Genomic DNA, 25,434 nt, shown 5'->3' with positions numbered 1-25,434 from the left:
TTGGAGCTCATGGAATTGATAGCAAACTATTGACCTGGTTATAAAATTGGTTGAGTGGCAAGAGACAGAGTATAATGGGCAGGTACTCTAATTGGCAAGATGTGACAAGTGGTGTCCCACAGGGATCTGTGTTGGGACTATTCACAGTATGTATTAACTTAGATATGGGATAGAAAGCAACTTATCGAAGTTTGCTGATGACACAAAGATAGGCAACATTGTCAGCAGTGTACACACATAAAATTACAAAGGATATTGGGCTCAAGTTTCAGAACCCCGCTAGAATGGCGCACATCGGAGAGGCCCGCCTAATTTGTAGAACAGAAATTGCGCCGAATACTTACCTCGCAATTCTCTGATATCTGTAGGCCCATTTCCAGCTTGGCGCAGCAGGAACTACTGGGGGCGGAGCTACAGCCCTGCGCCAAAAACAGTGCCGGCAGCTGCGTGCGTGCGCAATTGCTCCAAGCCCTCCCAGCGCGTCCTGTCTCCGGGCGATGACCCTATCCCTGGCCAAAGGGATATCGCCCCTATCCCGGGCCGAGTGGCCTGACACCTCTTACCTCGTCGGCGGCAGGCGTAGGTTTTCACTGCCTAAACTTGCAAAACAGGCGTAAGTGGCTGGACACGCCCCCTTTTGGAAAAAAAAATCTGTTCTAAAATGAAACTATTCTAGCTCACTCGAACTGGAGCAAACGAAATGCCGAGAATTGCAATTTCTAAGATGCTCCATTCTAAATTAGTTGCTCCAAAAAAATAGGAGCAACTCAGGCCGAAACTTGAGCCCATTAATGGATTAAGTGAATTGTCAAAACTGTGGCAAATGGATTTCAATGTAAGCAAATGTGAGGTCATCCACTTTGTACCTAATAAGGACAGAACAGAGTACTTTCTAAATAGTGAAAAGTTAGAAACAGTGGAGGTCCAAAGAGACTTGGGGTTCCAGGTACATAGATCATTAAAATGTCATGAACAGCTAGAGAGGATAATAAAAAAGGCTAATGGAATACTAGCCTTTATATCTAGAAGACTAGAATACAATGGGGATGAAGCTATGCTAAAGCTATACAAAGTTCTGATTAGACCACATTTGGAGTACTGTGAGCAATTCTGGGCACCACACCATAGGAAGGATACATTGGCCTTGGAAGGAGTGCAGCGTAGATTTACCAGAATGATACCCCTCCAAGGGTTAGGTTACGAGGAGAGATTACACAAATTCGGATTGTATTCCTAGAATTTAGAAGGTTAAGGGACGACGTGATCGAAGTCGTCAAGATATTAAAGGGAACAGATAGGGTAGATAGAGAGGAACTATTTCCGCTGGTTGGGGATTCTAGGACTAGGCGGCATAATCTAAAAATTAGAGCCAGACCTTTCAGGAGTGAAATTAGGAAACACTTCTACACACAAAGGGTGGTAGAAATTTGGAACTCTTTCCGCAAATGGCAATTGTTAATTTTAAATCTGAGATTGATAGATTTCTGTTAACCAAAGGTATTAAGGGATATGAGGCAAAGGACGGGATATGGAGCTAGGTCGCAGATCAGCCATGATCTCCTTGAATGGAAAAACAAGCTCAAAGGGCTAAATGGCTTATTCCTGTTCCTACATCCCTATAAGATTTTTAATATATTATATACAGATTATCATATCTACAAGTATGTTTTTCTGCCTATTGGGTGTTCTTCTGAAAGTTTGTTTTTTGTTAATATTTGAGTTTGTGGCACTCTAAAAGTTTACATATATCTTGAATGTTTTGAGTAAAACAAGGCATCTGATAGCCAAATTTCATGTTTAAAAAAAAATGGCTGCTATGGTTGCACAAGATATTTTTGATAATATACATTGGTCTTTTTAGCATATAATGTTTCTATCATTATAAAACAGCATACATCAGCAGAAACAGACACGATGGGCTAGAACCTCCACTTTTGTGCTTATCGCCCAAAAATAGGCATTATTTCCAACGTGGGCGGTAAAAAAGGGTTTTCAGATCGCCAGCTTCTCGCCCATTCTCAAAACACCTAGTTTACATTTTTGAAAATGGGTTTTACCGCAAGCGATAACAAATGGGCGGTAGCGTTAAATTTTTCTGACCTTCTGCCGTAAAGTGTGGCCGTCCTTAGCAACGGCATGGCAACGCTCGATTCCCACGATTCTGGAGGTCAAGGGTCATCATGACATGCGCAGAAGAGGAGACAGAGAGGGAGCTCAGAGGCACCGAAAGCATGTGTGGCTGTGGTGTGTGCTTGTTTGGCTGTTGTGGGAGGCACGAGGGAGATTCACCAGCAGCAAAAAGCCCACAAAGCACCAAGAATATAGTTGGCACCGTGTTTTTGTCCAATAAATAACATATAAAATGGGAGGAGAACCTGGAGCTGGTAGCCAGAGGGCTCCCAGTGGTCCCGGATCACCGCAATGCACCTTAAGTTGACGCACCCCCATTGCCAACGACACATGAGAGCCAGCAGCAACATCTTGCTTATGGCTCGGAGCATGCTCCCACCTCGGGACCGTCCTCTCCCGTATCCGTCCAAGAAGCGCTTCGGCCGTCACCAGCCACCCCCTCCCCCCCCCCCCAATGAAGCATCGCCTGAGAAGCACCTTGGCCAGGTGGTTTGGAGTCAGGAGGGGAAGGGGATGGGGTAGAGGTGGGGAGGAGAACGGGGTGGCGGGGCGGGGGAAGGGTTGGTTTGTACAAAAATACTGATGATTTCAGACTAATGTTCGGTTTAAATGTTTTTAATTTAACAAAACCTTGCAGCACATTGGCTCAGATAGCTGCACCATTAAACGCTGGTGATTCCTTAACATCAAAGGGTATAATTACACTTAACTTCAATCAACATAAACTTTAACTGTCACCAAAGTGCGCGCACCATTGTTGCATGACCTGCACACCCAGCAGTGTGTCAGCCTTGGAAATAACACCAACGTTCTTTCAGGCAAAGCAATCATTGATGAGCTCCTGACGTAAGGCTCTTGCAGCTATCATGCCACCATGGGCCCTTTCATGCAGTCTACAGGAGGGATGGGGGCATGGCTTCAGCATCAGCCTGATTGTCTGACCCGATGTCAGTGTCCGCCTCCTCATCCTCCACTTCCTCTCTCTGGTGAGGTGGACTGTTAGACTCATCAAGCAACTCTTGTCCCCTCCTGATAGCCAAGTTGAATAGCATGGAGCACACCACCAAGAATTGAGCTACCTGCTCAGGGTGGTATTGGAGCTCGCCCCCTGAGTGGCCAGGCATCTGAAGCGCTGCTTCAGCACTCCAATGGTTTTCTCCACGATATTGCAAGTGGCTCTGTGGCTCTCGTTGTATCGCCTCTCGGCTTCGGTGTGGGTATTATGCAGGGGGGTCATCAGCCAGGTGGTGAGGCCATATCCTTTGTCCCTAAGCATCCAGCATTGACCTTGTGGCTGATTGTTAAACAAGTCAGATACAGTGCTCTCATGCAGGATGTGCGCATCATGGATGCTGCCCAGAAATTGAGCATTCACTGCCAGTATAATTTGCTGGTGGTCGACAACCATCTGGACATTCAGGGAGTGGAATCGCTTGTGGTTCCTGAAAACCTCAGCCTCATAAAAGGTGCCCACATCGTGATGTCCGTACAGTCTATTGCTCCCTGCATCTTGAGGAAGTTTGCAATTCTGGAGAAACCTAGAGCCCTCTCACTCTGTGCCTCCCTGGTCATAGGGAAGCTGATCAAGTTCCTCCTGCGTGGGTACAGGGCTACAGTGACCTGTCTAATGCAGCAATGTGTGGCATGCTGAGAAAGTCCGCAAATGTCGCCAGCTTGTGGCCTGAAAAGAACCCGAGGCATAGAACGACAGTGCCACGGTGACTTTGACCTCGATGGACAGTGCAGTTCTGATGGTGCTGGCAGGCTGCAGGTCTTCCCTTATCAGCTGGCATACCTCAGTGATAACCTCTTTGTGGAAGTGCAGTCTCCGAAGGCAGATGGTGTCGGGCAAGTTGAGGTAAGAATGCTTCTCCTTGTACTTGCGGGAGGTGTAACGTCTGGTCCTCCTCATCTGTCTGTCACTTCGTACACTAGGCACATAAAGCAGTGCAGCGTTCCTTCAGCGATGTCGACTGTGCTGCATGTATTTGGTCACCGAGAGGGTGAGAAAGGACAGGCCCCATTGCAGCAGCTCTCTGCTTGCCACTGATTGCACACCAACAAGGAATGTCCCATGACCTTATTGAATGGTGGTGCAGGCTCGAAGGGCCGAATGGCCTACTCCTGCACCTATTTTCTATGTTTCTATGTCCCGACGAGCACACCTCTTCAATTCCAATCGGTCACAGTGTGGTCAAGATGTTTTCAGAGATGTTCACATCAACTCCAACGATTTGCAGAGTACATCCGAACTCCGCCGAGGTTGAAGCACAGCAGCCTTTTAAAGGACACGACATGTGATCTACAACATGGCACCCATAACGCTGTGATTCGTTCCGGTTAGTTCCACTTTTTGTGGGCGGTTTTATGAGCGAGCGATATTGTGGGCGATATGTGTGCGAGGTGGTGAAATTGATGATGGCCGATCTCCATGGCCGCTAGTTTGGGTAAAAATGCTCTTTACGACAAAAAACAGTCGCCGTGTGCTAATATTGAATCTCGGCGTTATTTCCGTGCGGAAAGTAACGCTGGCCGATATTATGGGTGTTGAATTCGCCCATCCTCCTGATTCTGCCCAAAAAAAGTGGGCAGGCGGTAATATTTTTTTCTCGCTGTTAAACCCATTGGGAAAATAACCCTCGGTGATGTCTCCTAAAAAAGTCTGTCAGTTTCTATTTTGTGCCAACATGGGCGATATCTCGGCGATATCCGTCATTTCAGCGGTAAAATGGTCATTAAGTGGGCGATAAGCAGGCAAAAAAAGTGAGGATTCTGCCCAATAGGTCGAATGGCCTCCTGTGCCGTAGATTTCTATGATTCTATGAAACCAGGAGGAATGGGAGTTAAAATCCAAGCGATACACTTAACACATTTTTCCTGTCTCATGTCCATTTTACTGCTGCTGCTTTCTTGGTCGATACGAGGGACCATCTATGATGATGATGATGACATGCACATCAGGGTGCTATGTCGTCATTCGGACAGTGATAAATTTTAGCAGCCTAATGAGTGAGCTCCTGTTGCAGACACTCCACTCAGTAAAACCTGCTGGACACCGAGCAGAGGTGTTGTTCAGTGAGTTTAAAACATATCTTTGTGGGGGCAAGAGGAGCAGGAGTGGAGGGGACTGATGTGTGAGATTATAGTGGGCTGTTGGTTTGAATGGAACCAATGACTGTTGGAGCATAATCTCTTGGGCCTCCCTCCCCCTTAAGATCATATCTCGCTCCCTCCAATCCTGCTAAATCTCAAAAAAATCCAGTGTTGTCTGACTGTGACCTTCCTAGTGCTGCAAACATAGCTCCTCAGTCCTGTAAAACTTTCTCCTGCCTGGTGCAAGGGTAAAGAATGTCTCGGAGCGGCTGCAAGGCATTCTGGAGCGGGAGGGTGAACAGCCAGTTGTCGTGGTGCATATAGGTATCAACAATATAGGTAAAAAGCAGGATAAGGTCCTACAAGCTGAATTTAGGGAGCTAGGAGTTAAATTAAAAAGTAGGACCTCAAAGGTAGTAATCTCAGGATTGCTACCAGTGCCACGTGCTAGTCAGAGTAGGAATTGCATTATAGCTGAGAAGAATACATGGCTTGAGGAGTGGTGCAAGAGGGAGGGATTCAAATTTCTGGGACATTGGAACCGGTTCTAGGGGAGGTGGGACCAGTACAAACTGGACGGTCTCCACTTGGGCAGGACCAGAACCAATGTCCTAGGGGGGGAGTGTTTGCGAGTGCTATTGGGGAGGGGTTAAACTAATATGGCAGGGGGATGGGAACCTATACAGGGAGACAGAGGGAAATAAAATGGGGGCAGAAGCAAAAGATAGAAAGGAGAATAGTAAAAGTGGAGGGCAGAGAAACCCAAGGCAAAAATTAAAAAGGGCCACATTACAGCAAAATTCGAAAAGGGACAATGAGTGCTAAAAAGACAAGCCTGAAGGCTCTGTGCCTCAATGCGAGGAGTATTCGTAATAAGATGGAAGAATTAACTGCGCAGGCAGCTATTAATGATTATGATATAATTGGGATTACGGAGACATGGCTCCAGGGTGACTAAGGCTGAGAACTCAACATCCAGGGGTATTCAACATTCAGGAAGGATAGACAGAAAGGAAAAGGAGGTGGGGTAGCATTGCTGGTTAAAGAGGAAATTAACGCAATAGTAAGAAAGGACATTAGCTTGGATGATGCGGAATCTGTATGGGTAGAGCTGCGGAATACCAAAGGGCAGAAAACGCTAGTGGGAGTTGTGTACAGACCACCAAACAGTAGTAGTGAGGTTGGGCATGGCATCAAACAGGAAATTAGGGATGCGTGCAATAAAGGTACAGCAGTTATCATGGGAGACTTTAATCTACATATAGATTGGGCTAACCAAGCTGGTAGCACTGCGGTGGAGGAGGATTTCCTGGATTGTATTAGGGATGGCTTTCTAGACATATATGTCGAGGAACCAACTAGAGAGCTGTCCATCCTAGACTGGGTGTTGTGTAATGAGAGAGGACTAATTAGCAACCTTGTTGTGCGAGGCCCCCTGGGGAAGAGTGACCATAATATGGTAGAATTCTTTATCAAGATGGAGAGTGACACAGTTAATTCAGAGACTAGGGTCCTGAACTTCAAGAAAGGTAACTTCGATAGTATGAGACGTGAATTGGCTAGGAGAGACTGGCAAAGGATACTTAAAGGGTTGACAGTGGATAGGCAATGGCAGACATTTATAGATTACATGGATGAACTTCAACAATTGTACATCCCTGTCTGGAGTAAAAATAAAACGAGGAAGGTAACTCAGCTGTGGCTAACAAGGGAAATTAAGGAAGGTGTTAAATCCAAGGAAGGGGCATATAAATTGGCCAGAAAAAGCAGCAAACCTGAGGACTGGGAGAAATTTAGAATTCAGCAGAGGAAGACAAAGGGTTTAATTAGGAAGGGGAAAATAGAGTATGAGAGGAAGCTTGCAGGGAACATAAAAGCTGACTGTAAAAGCTTCTATAGATATGTGAAGAGAAAAAGATTAGTGAAGACCAACGTAGGTCCTTTGCAGTCAGAATCAGGTGAACTTATAATGGGGAACAAAGAAATGGCAGACCAATTGAACAAATACTTTGGATCTGTCTTCACTAAGGAAGACACAAATAACCTTCCGGAAATAATAGAGGTTCGAGGGTCTAACGAAAAGGAGAAACTGAAAGAAATCATTATTAGTCAGGAAATTGTGTTCGAGAAATTGATGGGATTGAAGGCCGATAAATCCCCAGGCCCTGATAGGCTGCTTCCCAGAGTACTTAAGGAAGTGGCCCTAGAAATAGTGGATATATTGGTGATCATTTTCCAACCTTCTATTGACTCTGGATCAGTTCCTATGGACTGGAGGGTAGCTAATGTAACACCACTTTTTAAAAAAGGAGGGAGAGAGAAAACAGGGAATTATAGACCAGTTAGCCTGACATCGGTAGTGGGGAAAATGTTGGAATCAATTATTAAAGATGAAATAGCAGTGCATTTGGAAAGCAGTGATAGGATCGGTCCTAGTCAGCATGGATTTATGAAAGGGAATTCATGCTTGACATATCTTCTAGAATTTTTTGAGGATGTAACTAGTAGAGTGGACAAGGGAGAACCAGTGGATGTGGTGTATTTGGACTTTCAAAAGGCTTTTGACAAGGTCCCATACAAGAGATTAATGTGCAAAATCAAAGCACATGGTATTGGGTGTAATGTACTGATGTGGATAGAGAACTGGTTGGCAGTGACTAATGGGGTGCCACAGGGCTCAGTGCAGGGACCCCAGCTATTTATAATATGCATTAATGATTTAGATGAAGGAATTGAGTGTAATATCTCCAAGTTTGCAGATGACACTAAGCTGGGTGATGGTGTGAGCTATGAGGAGGACGCTAAGAGGCTGCAGGTGACTTGGACAGGTTAGGTGAGTGGGCAAATGCATGGCAGATGCAGTATAATGTGGATAAATGTGAGGTTATCCACTTTGGGGGTAAAAACAGGAAGACAGGATATTATCTGGATGGTGACAGATTTGGAAAAGGGGAGGTGCAACGAGATCTGCGTGTCATGGTACATCAGTCATTGAAGTTTGGCATGCAGGTACAGCAGGCGATGAAGAAGGCAAATGGCATGTTGGCCTTCATAGCTAGAGGATTTGAGTATAGGAGCAGGGAGGTCTTACTGCAGTTGTACAGAGCCTTGGTGAGGCCACACCTGGAATATTGTGTTCAGTTTTGGTCTCCTATCTGAGGAAGGACGTTCTTGCTATTGAGGGAGTACAACGAAGGTTCACCAGATTGATTCCCGGGATGGCAGGACTGACATATGAGGAAAGACTGGATTAACTGGGCTTGTATCCACTGGAGTTTAGAAGAATGAGAGGGGATCTCATATAAAATTCTGACGGGATTGAACAGGTTAGAGGTAGGAGTAATGTTCCCGTTGCTGGGGTTCCAGAAACAGGGGTCACAGTCTAAGAATAAGAGGTAAGCATTTAGGATTGAGATGAGGAGAAACTTCTTCACTCAGAGAGTGGTTAACCTGTGGAATTCTCTACCGCAGAAAGTTGATGAGGCCAGTTCGTTAGATATATTCAAAAGGGAGTTAGATATGGCCCTTACGGCCAAAAGGATCAAGGGGTATGGAGAGAAAGCAGGAAAGGGGTACTGAGGTTGAATGATCAGCCATGATCTTATTGAATGGCGGTGCAGGCTCGAAGGACTAAATGGCCTGCTCCTGCACGTAATTTATATGTTTCTATGTTTCCGAAATCCTGAGACACCTCTCTCAATGCTCAACACACCTAAATCCTTTCTTAGTATTCCCTGACTCCAGAACCATTCCAATGGCCCCAGACACTGAGACCTACTCCCCTCCCCCCCTCCCCCCCTGTAAGAGGGCGGGCGGGGTGTGGTGTCTATGAGGGGGTCAGCTTCCCTTCTGACCAACTTAAGCAGTTTCAAATCGCTCCCCCTCCCTTGGGTTCTGTACTCTGGATTTATTTAGGGGGTATGACAAAAGTGCAGAGGACACTGGTTTGATGCAAAGAACTTTGTTTTTATTACAGTCAGGGTAATACAGGCTTATTACTCTGGTAAGAAAATACACAGCCAAACTTACAATCACTCTAACAAAGAACAATACAAGGAAAGGTACAAGGTCAAACTTATAATCACTCTAATAAAGTACCATACACAATACATTCAAAGGGGGTTGCAGTAAAATTATACCTCCCACCTCCCAATACCTAATTCTAGATAGGTTAGACTCCAGCGCAGGCAGGGACTTATGCTTACCAATCCTTTTGATAGTTAATGGTAGATGGTGATGTTCTTCCTTTCTTCAGGACTTCAAGACTTCGAGGCAGGAGAAGTTAGTTTACCACTGTCACGTTGGTTTCTCTACTTGTCTTGATGAGGTAGTAGCAACCACCTCTCTCCCCTCTCTCTTCCCTCTCTCTCCCCTCTCTCTCCTCTCTCTCTCTCTCTCCTCTCTCTAACCTCTGTTGAAAACAATGGCCAGTTATACGATTTCAGTGTTCTAATCTTGCCACCCAATCTGTTCACAATCCTTTGTATAATATTGGCGGGCTTGGTTCTTCTTTGTAATATTTTGTCGGGCTCGTTAAAGTTGATATGTCTTGGGTGGGTTGATGTTCGAAAACTGTTTCCTGATGGAAATATTAGTTTGGTAATTGCAATGTCCTTTTGTGCTTAGTCTTTCGCATACAGGCTGGATTGGGCCTCTTTGTGATGTATATGCTGAAATGGTTTGTCCAGACCCATGCTGATGGGGAGCTATCTCTGGGTGATACTGTGATGTAATGTCTCTTGTGGCAAAGGATTTTCAAATATTCATTCTTCCAGACAGGTTAACTCAGTCCTCACACCCAGACAGTTCCAATAATCAAGTGGGCTTCTTTTGTTCCCTCGGTCACCCACAGACTTGAATTTGTCTTGTAAAAGTTCATAATTCTATTAAAGTTCGTAGTTTCTTCCATAAGCACTTTAGAGTTCCAAACTTCTCGGTAGATAGTCCCAAATTAAATTTCCTTTCGAATGAGCCCAAGCACGGGGGGTTTCTGGTGAACTTTGCTCTCTGCACCCTCCCCCCCCACCATGTTCCAAGGATACCTCCCCCAGTGATCTCAAATCCTAAGACTTGCTTTAGTGTTCCTAGAACTATTCTCACCAGTATGCCCTCAAAATACTACCAGACCCTGGGGTCCACTTCCAGTACTGCAAAATCCTGCACACCTTGGGCATTGCTTCCCAATCCCAGGGTTGCCCCGAGGCTGATAAATCAGTGTCCCTCTTGTCTAATCTGTGACTTACCATGAGCAATGCTACAGAAGATTGACAAAGACATATAAAAGTTGTGCATCTGACAGGTGATATCTGTATCGTAGAATCATAGAATGGTTGCAACACAGAAGGAAGCCATTCAGCCTGTCGCGTCCGTGCTGGCTCTCTGCAAGAGCACTTCAGCTAGTTCCACTCCCCCGCCCTTTCCCTGTAACCCTGTAGATTTCTTTCCTTCAGAATACTATGTTAATGTTTTTACATTGCCCCGGATTTTGCAGTTGTAATAATGGCAAAACTGTCAGAGTTCACCATCATTACCCTGTGAAACTGACGGCAACCTCTGGCATCCGCACATGCGCAGTTAATCACTGCCCCTTTTACACTGTAATATCGCTGTTTAAAAACTCCCCAAAAAGTTCAGCTTTGTTCATTGATGTACAACTGGGTTTTTAATGATGTACTACGTCATCTTTTCATTGGCCCTGAAAAGCTAATTTTATATTTGTGGAAAATTTTAATTTTTCCATTATGATAAAAGTTCCATTTTTTTTTTATATATTGTTTTTTTTTAATGTTTGTTTGATATTTCAGCTTAATTCCGTGTTTATTATGTCCAATCGTTATTTTGCTCTCTGTAAAATTTCTAAAAAGTGACGAATAATTAGTGCATTTTACTTCCTTGTTTGCTGTCTGTGAGAGTTCTTCAATGTGATTGGCTGCTTAGCCTGCTTGATGACATCGCTGTTGCTGTAAGCTGGAGATCCCTTAGACTTGTCTCAGAATCAAATTAATGTCAGGAAAGGTGAAATCAACGCCACAGAGATCGCTAGATCTTTGTGGGTAGCTTTCTTCAAGGTCAGCGGCACATGCCATCACCTTGCCGCTGACCGTAAAATCTGGGCCATTATGTTTTAATACTTCTGTGTTTTTTAGCACAATTTTTTAGGTCAGGAAACGTTTTACTTTGTTGGGTCATTAGGTCACAGAAGGCAGCTGCTGCCAGTATTTGATTCTGCAGTGGAAAACAATGGCCCTGAAATTTTGGTCGGTGACTTCCTTCGGACGAATGCCCCCGACCCAAAATTTTTTGCGAAAGTACCTGGTAGTCCCGGAAGTGCCTTCGATTCCAGTCGGAGGCCTTCTTTTCCCGTGCATCGCAGCGCGCCCCCATCTTCGAGATATGGGCGGAGAAGCTAGAGTCATGTGGGCCTGGACAACCAATCACGGTACAGGATTCTCATTGATAATAATGGGAACTCTGATTTTACGTGTTCCCATTACTATCAATGAGAATAATACCCAAACATAACATAATAAAAAAAGCACCTCGCATATTTAAAATTAATTGAAATTAAAGTTAATTAAATGTTTTAGAAAAAATATATATTTTGGGTTTTTTTTAATGTGTTTTAATAGGGTTTAAAATAAACTTGTCTTAAATGGCAGGGTTTTCACTCTAAAAATGTGTGTTTAAATGTAATTTTGATGTGTTTTAAAAGTTTTACCGTGGTAAAAGGAGGCTATGTGCTTGCTTCTACCAGGCATAAAGGTTTCAAGGACATTCGCTGGGCAAGAGATAGGCAAATAGCCCAATCTCACCCGCTCGAATGTTCTGGCTGCGGGAATGCGTTCGATCTGTCAAGCCAAAACTTGACAGATCGGAAAAGCTGGTTTTCGGTGCATGCGCGTTCCGAAAACCAGATTTTGCGAGGTCTCGCCGGGTCCGTACACACTCCGTATGGACCCGGCGAGGCCGGGATTTCACATCCAATGAGTCCACAGGTACACTTGCACATTATATCTTAACCAGGGAAGGTAAGTTAATGAATGAAGATGCAAGAGTAGGTCCATTATTAATAAACCAGGAAAAGAGCAGGTATGTAATTTTCAATTCTGCTCTTCTGCTGTTCATTTTTTTCCCTCTGATATTTGAAAAAAATAAAAATGTAATTTAGAATGCCACTTTTGGAATTATATGGCCTTTACTGATTTAAATCTCATTTATTAATTTATAGGTAGTGCTGATGTTAACTGGGGACTACAGATAAGTGGTCTTACATTCATTTTGTTAAATAATGCAAATAAGTATTACATTTCCTCTACTATTTAACATTTATGGATATAATTTCATTCATATATAATGAATAGGAATAGTCAATGGTGCTACCACTATGTCTGCAACAGTGTGAATGTTAATGAACTACACAGAAGATGGATGCAGAATTTGCTTAGATATCATGGCCCAGAATTTGCAGTTATAATGACAGCAAAACTGTAAGCATTTTATCTAGGGATAGGATCAGCCATAATCTTATTGAATGGCAGAGCAGGCTCGTGGGGCCCTATGGCCTATTCCTGCTCCTATTTCTTATGTTCTTAATTATTTTTAACATTATTTGATATTTCAGCTTAATCCCGTTTTTATTTTGTCCAATTTTTATTTTGCTTTCTGTAAAATTTATAAAAAGTGAAGGATAATCAGTGCATTTTACTTCCTTGTTTGCTGTCTGAGAGTTCTTCAATGTGATTGGCTACTTAGCTTGCTTGATGACATCACTGTGGCTGGATGCTGGAGATCCCTAGACGGCACAAGAATCAAATTAATGTCGGGAAAGGTATAATAGATAGTACAGAGATTGCTAGATCTTAGTGGTCATTGCTAGTGCCGTTACTTCGTCGCTGATCGCAAAATCAGGGCCATTGTTAATCTTTCTGACAGAGGAATGGCTTGATAGTTTTCAAAGGGAGGAAGAGAGATTAGGTATGTTAGAAATTTATAAGATGGCTATTTGATTAGCCTAAACTCCAAGCAAATTGCCTTCATTTTTAAAATATCATCATTACTATTAATGAAATTAATTGAAATATTTCATCTTAATGTGATGAAGGTAAACTTTAGCAGTTGAATTATAGTTTTCGTGGGAATAATTTCATTAAACTTTCAGATTTCAGTGAAATTGAAGTCCAGAGCAGAATTTCCCTGTTGCTGATGTTCTGCTGCACAAATATGAACACTGCCACTAACTTGATATGCTTGTGCGGTCCTAAATCTGTCCGGTTATGAGTAAAGTGTTGTTGGAAGTCAGTGGTCATTATAATTGATAGAGGTGAAAGAATATAGCTTAATTTTTTCTGAATCAAACCAAACTCAGCATATATTTTGCAAATAATTGGCCCCAGAATAACTGGGGCTGGAGAGGGCGGGAAACCTGTTTTCCTCGTGGGGGGTAGAAGGAGTTTTATTGCAGAACCTGGTTACTCTGAGATTCTGCCCTGTTTATAATGGCCCTTCAAATTATAGTATGGGAGACCATGGATAGATCTTCTGCCTGCTCTCCCCTTACTAGAGTTTAAAGGGCCAGGACAAATGGGGTAGAATACATTGGTTCCTTTATGGGCTTAGTAAAGACCCCAAATACAAGAGGGAGCAGATATTGATACCAGAGGGGATCCTACCTTCCAGAGATGGTCTAACAATTCCTTTGCAAGCCCACCGAGTTGGGCCACTATGTCTGCGGAGGCCCTTCCCAGACACCTGCACTGAGTCTGAGCAGCATGGCCTCCATCAGGGTGAGTGAAACACGTATAGCTGCTGTTGGCCAATCCAAGTATGGCAATGACCCCATCTTTGGGATTTGGGATAGGGTCTACAACTACTGCTATGGATGGAGAAGCCCCCAAGAATTTTGGGGTATTATCTTATATAAAGCTTATCATGAAACTTTTAACTCAGTTTTAAGTCTTTAGCTGCAAGTACAGATTCATCCTATTTTCCATCTGTTGTGAAGTGGATGGGAGTGGCAATTGTGATGGTGATTTTTCACAAGAAATAATGGCAGATCTTGAACACGCCTACATGTGCAAATTATAGCTTGATAATATGAAAACACCCTTGGAAGTATTTTTGCCATTAATGCCATAGCAGCATGAGACATGTTTAACTTGAAGTCTCATGAGCAATTAAATGGGATAGGGAGTCAATGCTAATGACTCACAGGCCCACCCCTCCCCCATCGACTGTTTACCACTGTGCCCCTATCTCTGACCTGCTGGTGCAACAGGACATACCTAGGGATGGTCATGGAGAAGTCTGGGACATTGGCTGATGGGTATGATTCTGTGAGTATGACTATGTCAGACTTGACAGCTCTCCCAACTTCAGCACTAGTCCACAGATATTAGTGAGGAGGATATTGCTGGGTCAACTGGTCGGCTATTTTGTGTCTTTATTCAATGCCTAGGTTAGTCCAGTTTGTTTCTATGTCTGTTCCCTAAAAGATATTAGTGAACCAATTGCATTTTTATGACAATCCAACAGCTTCATGGTTACGGTTCCTGATATCGGGACCGAAATTGCCCCTTTTTTAAAGAGCCGCTACTGCCTCAAAGAGGCAGTGACGGTGCGGAAAGCACTCACTGCTCGATCGGTGCAGAGCCGCCGACAATCGCAACATTGCCCTCAGTTTTTGGGGGGGGGGGAGGCGGTGGTGGATGTTCCCGCCCCGTCAACCCCTTACCGACTGATGGTGACCCCTTTTCCGCCCTGCGTGGGAAATTGCCCTGCGGGAGCTGATTGACCGCCGCTCGGTGCCCCCGACAGCTTTCCTCTGTGGGGGAGGGCGCACTGCCATGGCCGCCATTTAATTTTAATTGTCGACCGACTCCGAGGTCGGCCCGACGTTGCCGGGCATGGGTTTGGCCGGGCTGCCAGCAGACCCCTTTTGGGTGCCAGACCGCTGGCCTGGCCAAAACCCTCCTTAGTGGCCCAGTGGGTGCCACTAACGCAGCTGCAGCGTTCATAGCGAGCATCCATTTTAACTGAAGGGGAGGGACGCTGACGTCATCAGTGTCGCGCTGACGACACATACCAATATCCGTCCTGCTCTCCACGCACTTCCGCCCTGTCGCAACCCGACTTCATCGTCCAGAACAAAACAAAACTACAAAGAGCTGAATTTCACTCTACTCTCTGCCTCGTGGATTGGAGTGGAGAAAAATCTTCAAGATCAGTGAGTGCGCCCCCTTTGGGTCGGAGGGAAATTTTGGCCCCATCATCTTTTATTGTAGATTTTTTTTTAAACTGAATTCAAATACTCAAGCTGCCTTGGTGAGATTTGAACTCCCGTTCTCTTTTTTTAGTCCAGCACTCTGGATTACTAGTCCAGTAACATAACTGCTACCCGATGACAATCTGTAAATGCTACTGGTGCCATGTCTATTTTCATGTCGAAAGAAGCACAGATGCTAGTGAGAATTTGGAGGAAAAATAATTGTTTAATGCCTAATCATATCTTTCAGAAGTGTGCCAAAGTGCTTCACATGAATTTGGAGTACAGTCACTGTTCTGTAGGAAAAAAGGAGTCCTGATTGGGCTCACTGTGTCATAAAGTTGCCAACATAAAAAAGAGTCAAGATTTCCCAAGTTGCTCCTGGACATATTATTGTGCTGTTAGGACTAGTGTTTAACTTCAGTTCTTGGCCTTGGGCAAAGAGTTCTATCTGGAATTTTTCTATAGTATTGTGATCTGTTCTACATATAGAACACTTGTGTGTTTTTTATACAATTAGCACAACACATAGCTTATTGCCATTATTGCAGTTTTGCATACAGCTTCAACTCTGCTACACTAAGCTCTTCTACATTCCAGTATGAGTCAACAAGTTATTATACTGTTTTTGGGAACATGATGAATAAAATATCCCCACTGTCCAACTGTTCCTATTAAGGAAATATTGTATAATATACAGGGAAAGATGCTTCTTGTTTATAAACAAATTTGGTTGACATGTGGCATGTAATATAACTACATTGTAGTTTTACACTCATGAAATCGAATTCTATTTATCTCATACTCAAATGTTAACTATTTATAACATATTCATCTGTTCAGTTTGAAAATAATTGACCTTGAAGTTGTGCTATGCGAATATTAGCATGCAAATGCTTAATGCATTCATATGTAATTCCAATGTGTGTTATCTTAATTGCAGTGTTCACCTGTTTAAAATAAATAGATTAATGGCTCTGGTATTTTTTTTTTAAATGGCTCTGGTAAAATGGTAGACAACAGAATTTCAAATGATAACATTCGTATTTGCACAAGCTGCTTTAAAAGTCTTTATGGCATGATCTTTGGCATATTATCTGTTGCAGAATGTCAATATAGAAAGTAAATGAACTAAAACATTCTAAAAGCAAAAATGTCTGATACAACTCTGTAGCTCATTTGTTTTCTTACTTGCCCAGGGAAAGGAGATGTCTTTGGAGATGTTTTCTGGAAAGAAAATACCCTTGCTCAGTCGTGCGTCAATGTCAGAGCCCTGACTTACTGTGACCTTCACGTTATCAAAAGAGATGCTTTGCAGAAAGTTCTGGAATTCTATACAGCCTTTGCAAACTCCTTTTCAAGAAATCTTATCTTAACATATAATCTTAGGAAAAGGGTAAGTCTTCCTTTTATTATGAATATGCTTTTTTTTCTGAATTTTTTGATTGTATTCTCAAAATGAATAACATTTACATTATGTACACCTAGAAAGTAATGATATCTTTCTCTCATATCTTCATAAATACTTTTGAATCATTTGATATGCCCTCCAGCTTTATGGTGCCAATGGGTTTTGATGAACACACTATTGGGCTGTAATTGTATTTCATCAATGATTGCACATACAGTTCATGCGATATTAACATTTGCTGAATAGTGCATAGGGATATAATTCAATTGTGGGTAGTGTAACAAATTTTTTACTTTATTGTTTTGATATGAATAAGTTGAGAGAAACAAACTTGTTTCAATGGTATACAGTTAACAATGCTGTAATTTGCTATTATGACTTTGATCTGGTATCCAGTTTATTTAGCAAGAAAGCATTAAGAATTATGTAAGATATGCATCACACTGGTTTTAAGCATAGCAGCTTAATGCAAGGTAATAACAGATGATACTTGCATTTGCATTTCTTCAGTTTATCTTTTTTGAGATAAAACAAAAATGTTGCAAATGTTCAAAATCTGAAATAAAAAGAGAAAATGCCAGATATAAATAAGTGGTCCATTCGCATCTGACAAAGAAAAGATGGGTTAATATTTCAAGTAGCGACCCTTCCTCAGAACTGTACTCAGCACTGATCACTTACAACTGACTAAGGGTCTCTACCTGAAACATTAAACAGTCTGTTCATAATTCTATATGTTAAAGGAAGTGAGCAGGAGAGTGGATTAGATTAGGTGACTCATATGAAGAAAAACACGATATAGAGTGGATGGAAAGAAAGACTTGCATTTATATAGCACCTGTTACGACCACGGGACGTCCTAAAGTGCTTTACAGCCAGTGAAGTACTTTTTTGAAGTGTAGTCATTGTTGTACAGCCAATTTGCACACAACAAGCTCCCATAAATAGCAATGTGATACAGGTAATGACCAGATAATCTGTTTTTGTTATGTAGATTGAGGGATAAACAGTGGCCAGGACTCCAGGGATAACTCCCCTGCTCTTCTTTGAAATAGTGCCATGGGACCGTTTACGTCCACCTGAGAGAGCAGACGGGGCCTCAGTTTAACGTCTCATCCAAAAGCCAGCATCTCTGACAGTGCAGTGCTCTCTCAGTACTGCACTGGAGTGTCAGCCTAGGTTTTTGTGCTGAAGTCTCTGGGACTTGAACCCACAACCTTCTGACTCAGAGGCGATGGTGCTACCAACTGAGTCACAGTTGACACTCCGGGATGGGCCGAATGATCTGTTTCTGTTCTTTGACCATCTGTTATTGAATATTTCAATCATTCTTTTGATGGACCAGCTGTTCATTGCCACTGTTTTTTTTTGTTGGTTTTATTACCTCGTGAAGAATTGTTTACATACATAAGGGTAGAAATTCCGATTGAGAAACTTTGTGTACGTGTACTTAACATGACTGAACTACGTTCCAGTATGAGCTGTGTTTACACAAGTATTAGCCCATTTCAAATAACTGGGTTAATGTCTGTATTGAAATAGTGCACACAGGAATGCAATATGAGTGGATTAAGCCAATTTGAATTTGTACCCTATAGGGTAACTTGTGCTAAATTACTTACGAAAAAAATACATATTCAATTTAATGATTTTAAATTCAGTATAAAAGTAGAAGAACGTGAAAAAGTTTTTAAGTATCAAAGATGAATGCTGATTGTAGAAGCATGAAGATAATTATATAGGATGGGTTGGAGCGGATGCATAGCAACATATCCCAAGGTTAAAATTTTGTGTTAAGGTACTAATGTCAATCGAGAATAAAACTCAGCTTCCAAAATGAAAAACAACTGTCTCTGTATTTAAAATAATTATACTCCTAACAAACTATTATTTGTCAAACAGTTTAAAACAAACTGGATACATGACTGCACTGAAAGTTCACTTTATGTTCAGAGCTGAATAATTCAGTTTAATTGTAAAAATAATATGTAGCTGTGTGTATTGTAGAGGTCAACCAGTCCTTGCATTCAGCGGTGATCAATTAGATGTTATCTATAGTTTAGCACACCAAGGTCTATTTTAGTACTGAGCTGTGTCTTAACTAGATATTCCATGTTATGTGAAAATGTGAAATAACTATACACTCAATCAGTTGTTATTGCTTTACCATAGTTTGTGTTGCTCCTACGTTTACTGCACACTGTGCATCAGTGAAATAACATCAGTTCAGCAGAGACATGAACTTACTCTTCCTCACTGGGGATCTATGCTTCACTCAGTGCCCCTTCCTCAAGCTCATGGTTGAAATATGCTGAGGTGCTTGGGTGTATGATGGTGCTTGCGGCAGTTGAAATGTGCGACCTGACCTCTGTGCAATGCTCTGTTCCTGGCCAACACAAGCTGATTCTATCTCGGCTTGGGGAAATCCTAACAGAGGAGAAGAAGAAGAAGATGATGTATTCCTATGTTTTTAGAAAGCAATGTCTTGTAACAAAGTTAAGTTGCCAGTATATTGTCTGCCATGCTACTTTGTAAAATGTATGCTCCTGTGGTATTGAGTGAAAGAGTGGGAGCTAATTGGAAGGAGGCGGAGGAGCTGGCATCATAATTTCCACTAATGGCAACCATCTCCATTGCAGGAGCATTTGTATCATGGTCAACACAACAGTGAAATTGCCAGTATTGTAATGTTGGGACTATTATCTAAACTCTATTATAGTTTGAAATCACAACTTGCTGTCAGTTAGTTTCTAAACTAGAATGTTTTAATTTTGTATGAAGGTTTTTATTCAGTATTATATCTGTATTATGTTGACAATACCACTATCCATTGTTGGTATAATCCATGTACATGGCTGCATTGCTGCATATTTATTGACAATAACCATCAGTTGACTATTTTAAAATTCTATGGGCTAAACTTTCCTTTCATTTTCGGCGGGTTTTCGGTGATTTTCTCAGCGGTACGACTGTTTTTCCACCCGGCGAAAGTTTCCCCTATCGCCCAAATATGAAAACGCCCGCTGGGACCAAACCGCCGACATGCACCGCCGAGAAAATCGCCAGGGCATAAGTTTGGCCTCAATGGAAGCCCGTCCAGATCGCCAAGGGAACTGCCCTGTAAAAACTGCTTAAACAGGGCGGTAGGTGAGCACTCTGCAAGGAAAGGTAAGTTAAAGGTTCTTTATTTATTTATTTTGAATTGTAAAACAGCGATTAGGTGTAAATGTGTCTTGGGAATGTTTTTTAACTTTTTTTTAATGGAAATTTTTTTTTAACATTTTCCCCCCTCCGTTGGTCCAACCACAGCCTCGGACAACATTTTTAAAAAAATGCCCATTTTACTTAGTTTCCCCTTAACCGCCGAGAATAATGGTCCATTAAGATCCATTTTCTCGCCGGGCGATTATTTTTAACTTAAAAGTGGACATTTTCGCCAGCGTTACTTACAAAATGTTAATGGTTTTTCTGGGCGGGCAATCAGGGGTTGAGGGGCTCTCGGGAAAGTAAACTGACATATATATGTTAATACAAAATTTAAATTGATTGAAATTGAAATAAATCTACTTACTGTTTGTTGTGACACCGGATGCAGACAAGTTACAATATTGTACAAATCCAGTTTTCCAGAAGGCGATTGACATTTGCAGTACAAACATGAATTAACATTTAGCCTTTAGCTTATGAGAACGACAACAGAAAAATATATTGATTAGGAATGTTTACTTAGCATGTCGACATACTACTAGAATTGGTGACCATTGCTAAGAATGAGTAAGCAGGAAGGGTTAGTGATGATTGCACTGATTAAGAAAACCTGAAGCACATTTTGAAGCTTTAGGCCCGCACAAGTTTCACCAAAGCAAGAATCAAGTGACAACTGATATTTAAGCCGAATTCCCATTCCTATCAACTATTCATTTTACCCTAAGACTGCTGACAGGTCAAAGAAATTCTTTTCTACCCAGATGACTATCTTTCCTTCCATTGTTTATTGTTTATAAACGTTAAGTTTATAAGCATTTGATTACCTGTTTCCTGCTGGTTCTTCCCTTGCGTTTTCAAGGTGGGAGCAAATGAGAAAAAAACAGGCTGGGCTTCAAATCAAAGCACATCTTTCAAAGATTGGACTGATAAATCAGGTCAGTCTTTGATGCATTTTATGCATAAAAATCAAAAGGAAAGCTGATGATTGCATACACAGCTTGTCCCTAGAGGCAACAGTGTCCAAGAAATGAACTCATCTGAATTACTCAAAGGGTTAAAATGCTAACTAATTATAGACAGTTTACTACTGAAACTTCATGACACAAATGCTTCACAGTTGGAAAATTCACTAATGTTTATATCTAATTAAAAATAAATTTCAAAAAATATTTCCGTTCCTATAAACCATGAATACACGTTGGTAATTGTTCATGAATAGCGAATCTATCGGGGTAATGATGTTGGATTGCCTGCACTGAACCTTGCAGACCATGCACTACGCAAGGCCAATTCATTTAAATATTAGTGTGACACACAACACATGACATACACAAGAGCAAGAGGGTGGGATATTGGGAACAGTAGCTCGTAAAGAGCTGCTGTTCTCCTTTAAAGTTGTGTTGTTGATGGAGAAATGGGAGCACCATACTCAATGCAGTATAATGAAGGGAAAGTGCACATTGAGCACACTTGCACCACACGTTGTAAGGGTCAATTACATTTGGGGTCATTGATTCTCTACTTTGTCCTAAGAATTCTTATGGTATGAGGCAGATTAAGGTTTGGGGTGAAGTGCTGTTGTATTCTTGGATCTTGATGTAAGGCTTTGGTCAGTAAGACGATGCTTTATTTTGTTAGAGTAATGGGCACATGTGCAGCTATTCATTGTACTTTAGCGTTTCCGATCTTCTGAATTGTAACTTGATTTTTAGAATTTGCTATAATACTCTTGTTGATTGGTCAGTTGGTTAGGTAGACATGCCTTTTGACTACGAGTCATGGTTGTCTTGTGCTTTCCAGGTTGCTCCATGCAAATTTATGTAAGACGTAGCAGACGACAATCATTTTGGACACCTTGGTTGGCAGATACTGTAATATTCCCCTCATTGATCCAGCATCTGAACATTTGTTTAAGAATGCTGCTGGCTTGCTCCACCAGGCACAGATAGCAGATGGGGTACAGTTTTAAGAATCTTTCAGGAGCTTAATTTCCCCTCGAGCAACAATACAGCAAAGAAGCAATAATTGCTAGCGAACATCTGCAAACTAAATCTCCAAAATAGCAGCACACTTAAGAGCAAAGGCTCACCATGAAGGATGAAGCCTTCCCTGCATTACTTGTTCTATGTAGACATCTGGACCACTGTTCAGATGCTCTGAATGTCTTATGGGTATTAGCCCTCCTCATTTTTCGAAAGGCTGTTAATGAGCCTAGTGGATTGCAGGTGCAGAGGCTTTCAGCCACATAGACATTTGCTGGTTGGTTTGTAGCACATCATGCTCAACAGAGCTGAGCAGGCCTCTGGTTTCAACGCCCCATTATATGAGGAGGATGTGCAGCAGTGCTATGCAGCAGCAGCGCTATGGGTGTCGACTGTCATATTCTATATCAAACCTCTTATTGTATAACATCCAAAGGTTTATCAAAAGCAACTACTGTACCTGTAAATAATTGGAGCTAGAAAGTGATTGTAAGCAACTGGGTCACTTAAGAAAATGACTGACTTTATTTGTAGTTTACAGTAATTAGTTTATGCAGCTATAGTACATTTCTTTAAATTTTAATGTATATTGGGTATTAGAAATTCACACGTTACATAATAAAAAATAGCTTTGTCATGACAAAGACAATGTAGTATTCATCTGCAAATAATTGCTAATATGGAGGCTGTCTCAGAAAATAATTCCACACTTATACTAAAAGTTACTCTTTTGATCTAATCTTTGTCAATGGGTCTTATTAGAGAAATTGTGGACAAGGCCCTCCGTTTAGCTTGCTCTTGATATTATTTTCATAGGCAACATTATTCAAACAATTATTATTTAAATGTTAACTACAGAAATGTGAAGTGTTATAGTAAATTACGTTTATATTTAAAACATCTTTGCCTGTTATGAGTTCAGTTATTCTGCACTCAGTAAAAGAATAACTGTCATCTCCGCATGCAACAAATACCAAGGGAACCATTTAGCTGCCATGTAATAAAATGTGAGCAGTGGATGCAATCCCAGAACTGTGAGACTTTGATTGTATTTACTACTGATGCAGTTGCTACTCTATAAATCTTTCTTCTCTCCTGCAGTGCAGTGGTGTGGATTATTGAATCTTTAACAATGGCAGTTTTCATTTAAACAAGGGCCTATACTAACAAAAGAATTGCAGTTTTTTCCTACTCTGTTTTACAGAGATACCCTTCTCACATTAACTCCTTTTGGCCCAGTTCACAGAGGCACTCTGCTCTTCTAGTACTCTCCCCCGCGTCCACTTCACAAAGACTATCTCCCTCCTTGGTGATACTCTTGCTGCTGGTTCTCGCTACAACTCCTACGTGCTGCTACTGCTTTTCTCTGGGAGCTGACTCTATGCTGTGAGAGAATTTGTGGTCTCACGATAAATCAAGGAGGATGTTTTTAGTTGCCAATGCGCTGGGGGGTGGGGGAGGAAGTTGGGGTGGTGGGGGGTTCCGGAAGCATGTCGGAAACACAGAAGTAAATGCAGGGCATCTGTCAGTGGCTTTTTAACCCAGCCACTGCATTTGCATCTGACTCCTGGGTTTCCCAACCAATTTAGTTGAGCGGGCATGATGACAATTTAAACTGCAGTATTTAAAGAACACTGCAAAGATGGCATTTGATGGATTCTGGTGTTGGCAGTATAACACAAGGAACTGTCAGAAAAGAGTCCCACCGTTCAATGTCTGAGCCTCGCTTTAGCAATGCCTCCTTGGATGTGCTGCTGGGGGCTGCAAGGGCCCACAGGGAGATACTGTTCCCTACTGACAGGAGCAAGAAGGCATGGCATGCAGGCCCTCACCAATGGTCTGCACACTATGAATACCATCCTAAGAGGCATGATGGTGAAAGGGGACATGGAAGTGGGGACTTGGCTCAAAGTGCCTGCCCCCTCCCCCCCACACCAGCCAGTACCTCACATGCTGCTTTATGTCCTGATTGCCGAGTCTGCCCCGACACAGGTTCAGGTGGAGCAGTCTTTGCCAGGGCCCTCACGGGCTCCAAAACCCAGAGGACATTGACCAAGAGCATCTCAGCTGTCAGAGCTGAGATCTAAGCAACCCGTGTCTATCTCTCCTAAAGCCACAGGAGTTGCACTAGATAGAAGCATAAAGATTTGTAGTTGCACAAGGGTATGCATGTGCATGTTACACAGTGTTAGATTGTTAACTTTCTGTTTCATTTTTTGAGTTATATAAATATTATTTGTTTACATCACTTTCCCGTGTTGCCCATATTTGGCTGCAGCTTGGCAAGTGGCCTTTTCATTTGTGATGAAAAGCCAAACAAGAATTAATGCCGAGCAATGGGGAGTGGGGGGGCTGTGAAAGGGTCCTTGGAATTGTCTGAAGAGACTCTCTGCTCTGTAACTCGTTAATCCTGAAGGTCAAAATCTCGCTGCTGTGCAATGTTGTGCAGAGCACAGTACACCACAACCAATCTGTAGACCCAGGCTGGTGCATATTGAAGATCGTCGCCAGATCTCTCGAGGCACCTGAAATGCATCTTCAGCATGCCGATTGCTTTCTCAATGACACATCTTGTTGTCATATAGCTTTCATTGTATTGCTGCTAGGCCTCATTGGTTGGGTTCCTCATGGGTGTCATCGGCCACGTTTTAAGTGGGTATCCCTTGTCTCCAAGCAGCCAGCTGGCAAGTTTGCTTCAATGTGTAAAGAGATCAGGGCGGGTGGACTGGCACAGGACGAAAGAATCATGGCAGCTGTCTGTGAATCTTGCGCACACCTGCATAAACATCTTTTTGTGGCTGCACACCAGTTGCACATTGATGGAGTGGAAGCCCTTGCAGTTGATGAATATCCCTAGGTGATCTGGGGATGTCTTCATTGCCACATGCATGCAGTTGATGACACCCTGCACCCGTGCCAGCCTGAACCGCAAACCCGAACGCCCTCTCATTCTGACTGGCATCATCGGTAGCAAAGTGTGCATGATTGCTTGCCCTGGCAAATATGCCATCAGTTACCTGTCTTATGTGTTTCTGGGTTGTCGACTACGAGTTCCTGCAAATTTCTCTGGCAGAGCCCTGGAAGGAACCAGAAGCAAAGAAGTTGCGGACGGTGTCAACTTTCATAGCCACTGGTAAAGTGTAGCCAGCAGGTCCACTTGCCAGCAAGTCTTCCAGCAGGTCAGTGAGGAACCTGCTGGGGCTCCTGATGCTGCTCTTCTTGCTGTTGCTGGTGCTGTTGATGCAGCTCCTGCTGCTGCTGTTGCTGGTGCTGTTGATGTTGCTGGTCATCTTGGTTCTCATCTGAGGTCCAAAGTAAAACAGCATAAGTGGCACCCATGCTGATCTGAT

The 25,434-nt window shown here is 42.5% G+C and overlaps 1 protein-coding gene across 1 annotated transcript in view; it reads left to right on the top strand.

Moving 5' to 3' along the window:
- kcnh1a (potassium voltage-gated channel, subfamily H (eag-related), member 1a) overlaps positions 1-25,434 on the top strand; it is a 453,352-nt gene that overhangs the window by 260,915 nt on the left and 167,003 nt on the right. Inside the window, exon 10 of the mRNA XM_070888701.1 lies at positions 16,684-16,880. Within this exon, the coding sequence (XP_070744802.1) occupies positions 16,684-16,880 (197 nt within the window). The remainder of the gene's footprint in view (positions 1-16,683; positions 16,881-25,434) is intronic.

This window comes from Pristiophorus japonicus, chromosome 9, assembly GCF_044704955.1.
Source record: "Pristiophorus japonicus isolate sPriJap1 chromosome 9, sPriJap1.hap1, whole genome shotgun sequence".
Taxonomy (NCBI): domain Eukaryota; kingdom Metazoa; phylum Chordata; class Chondrichthyes; family Pristiophoridae; genus Pristiophorus; species Pristiophorus japonicus.
This window is presented reverse-complemented; position numbering and strand designations above follow the sequence as displayed.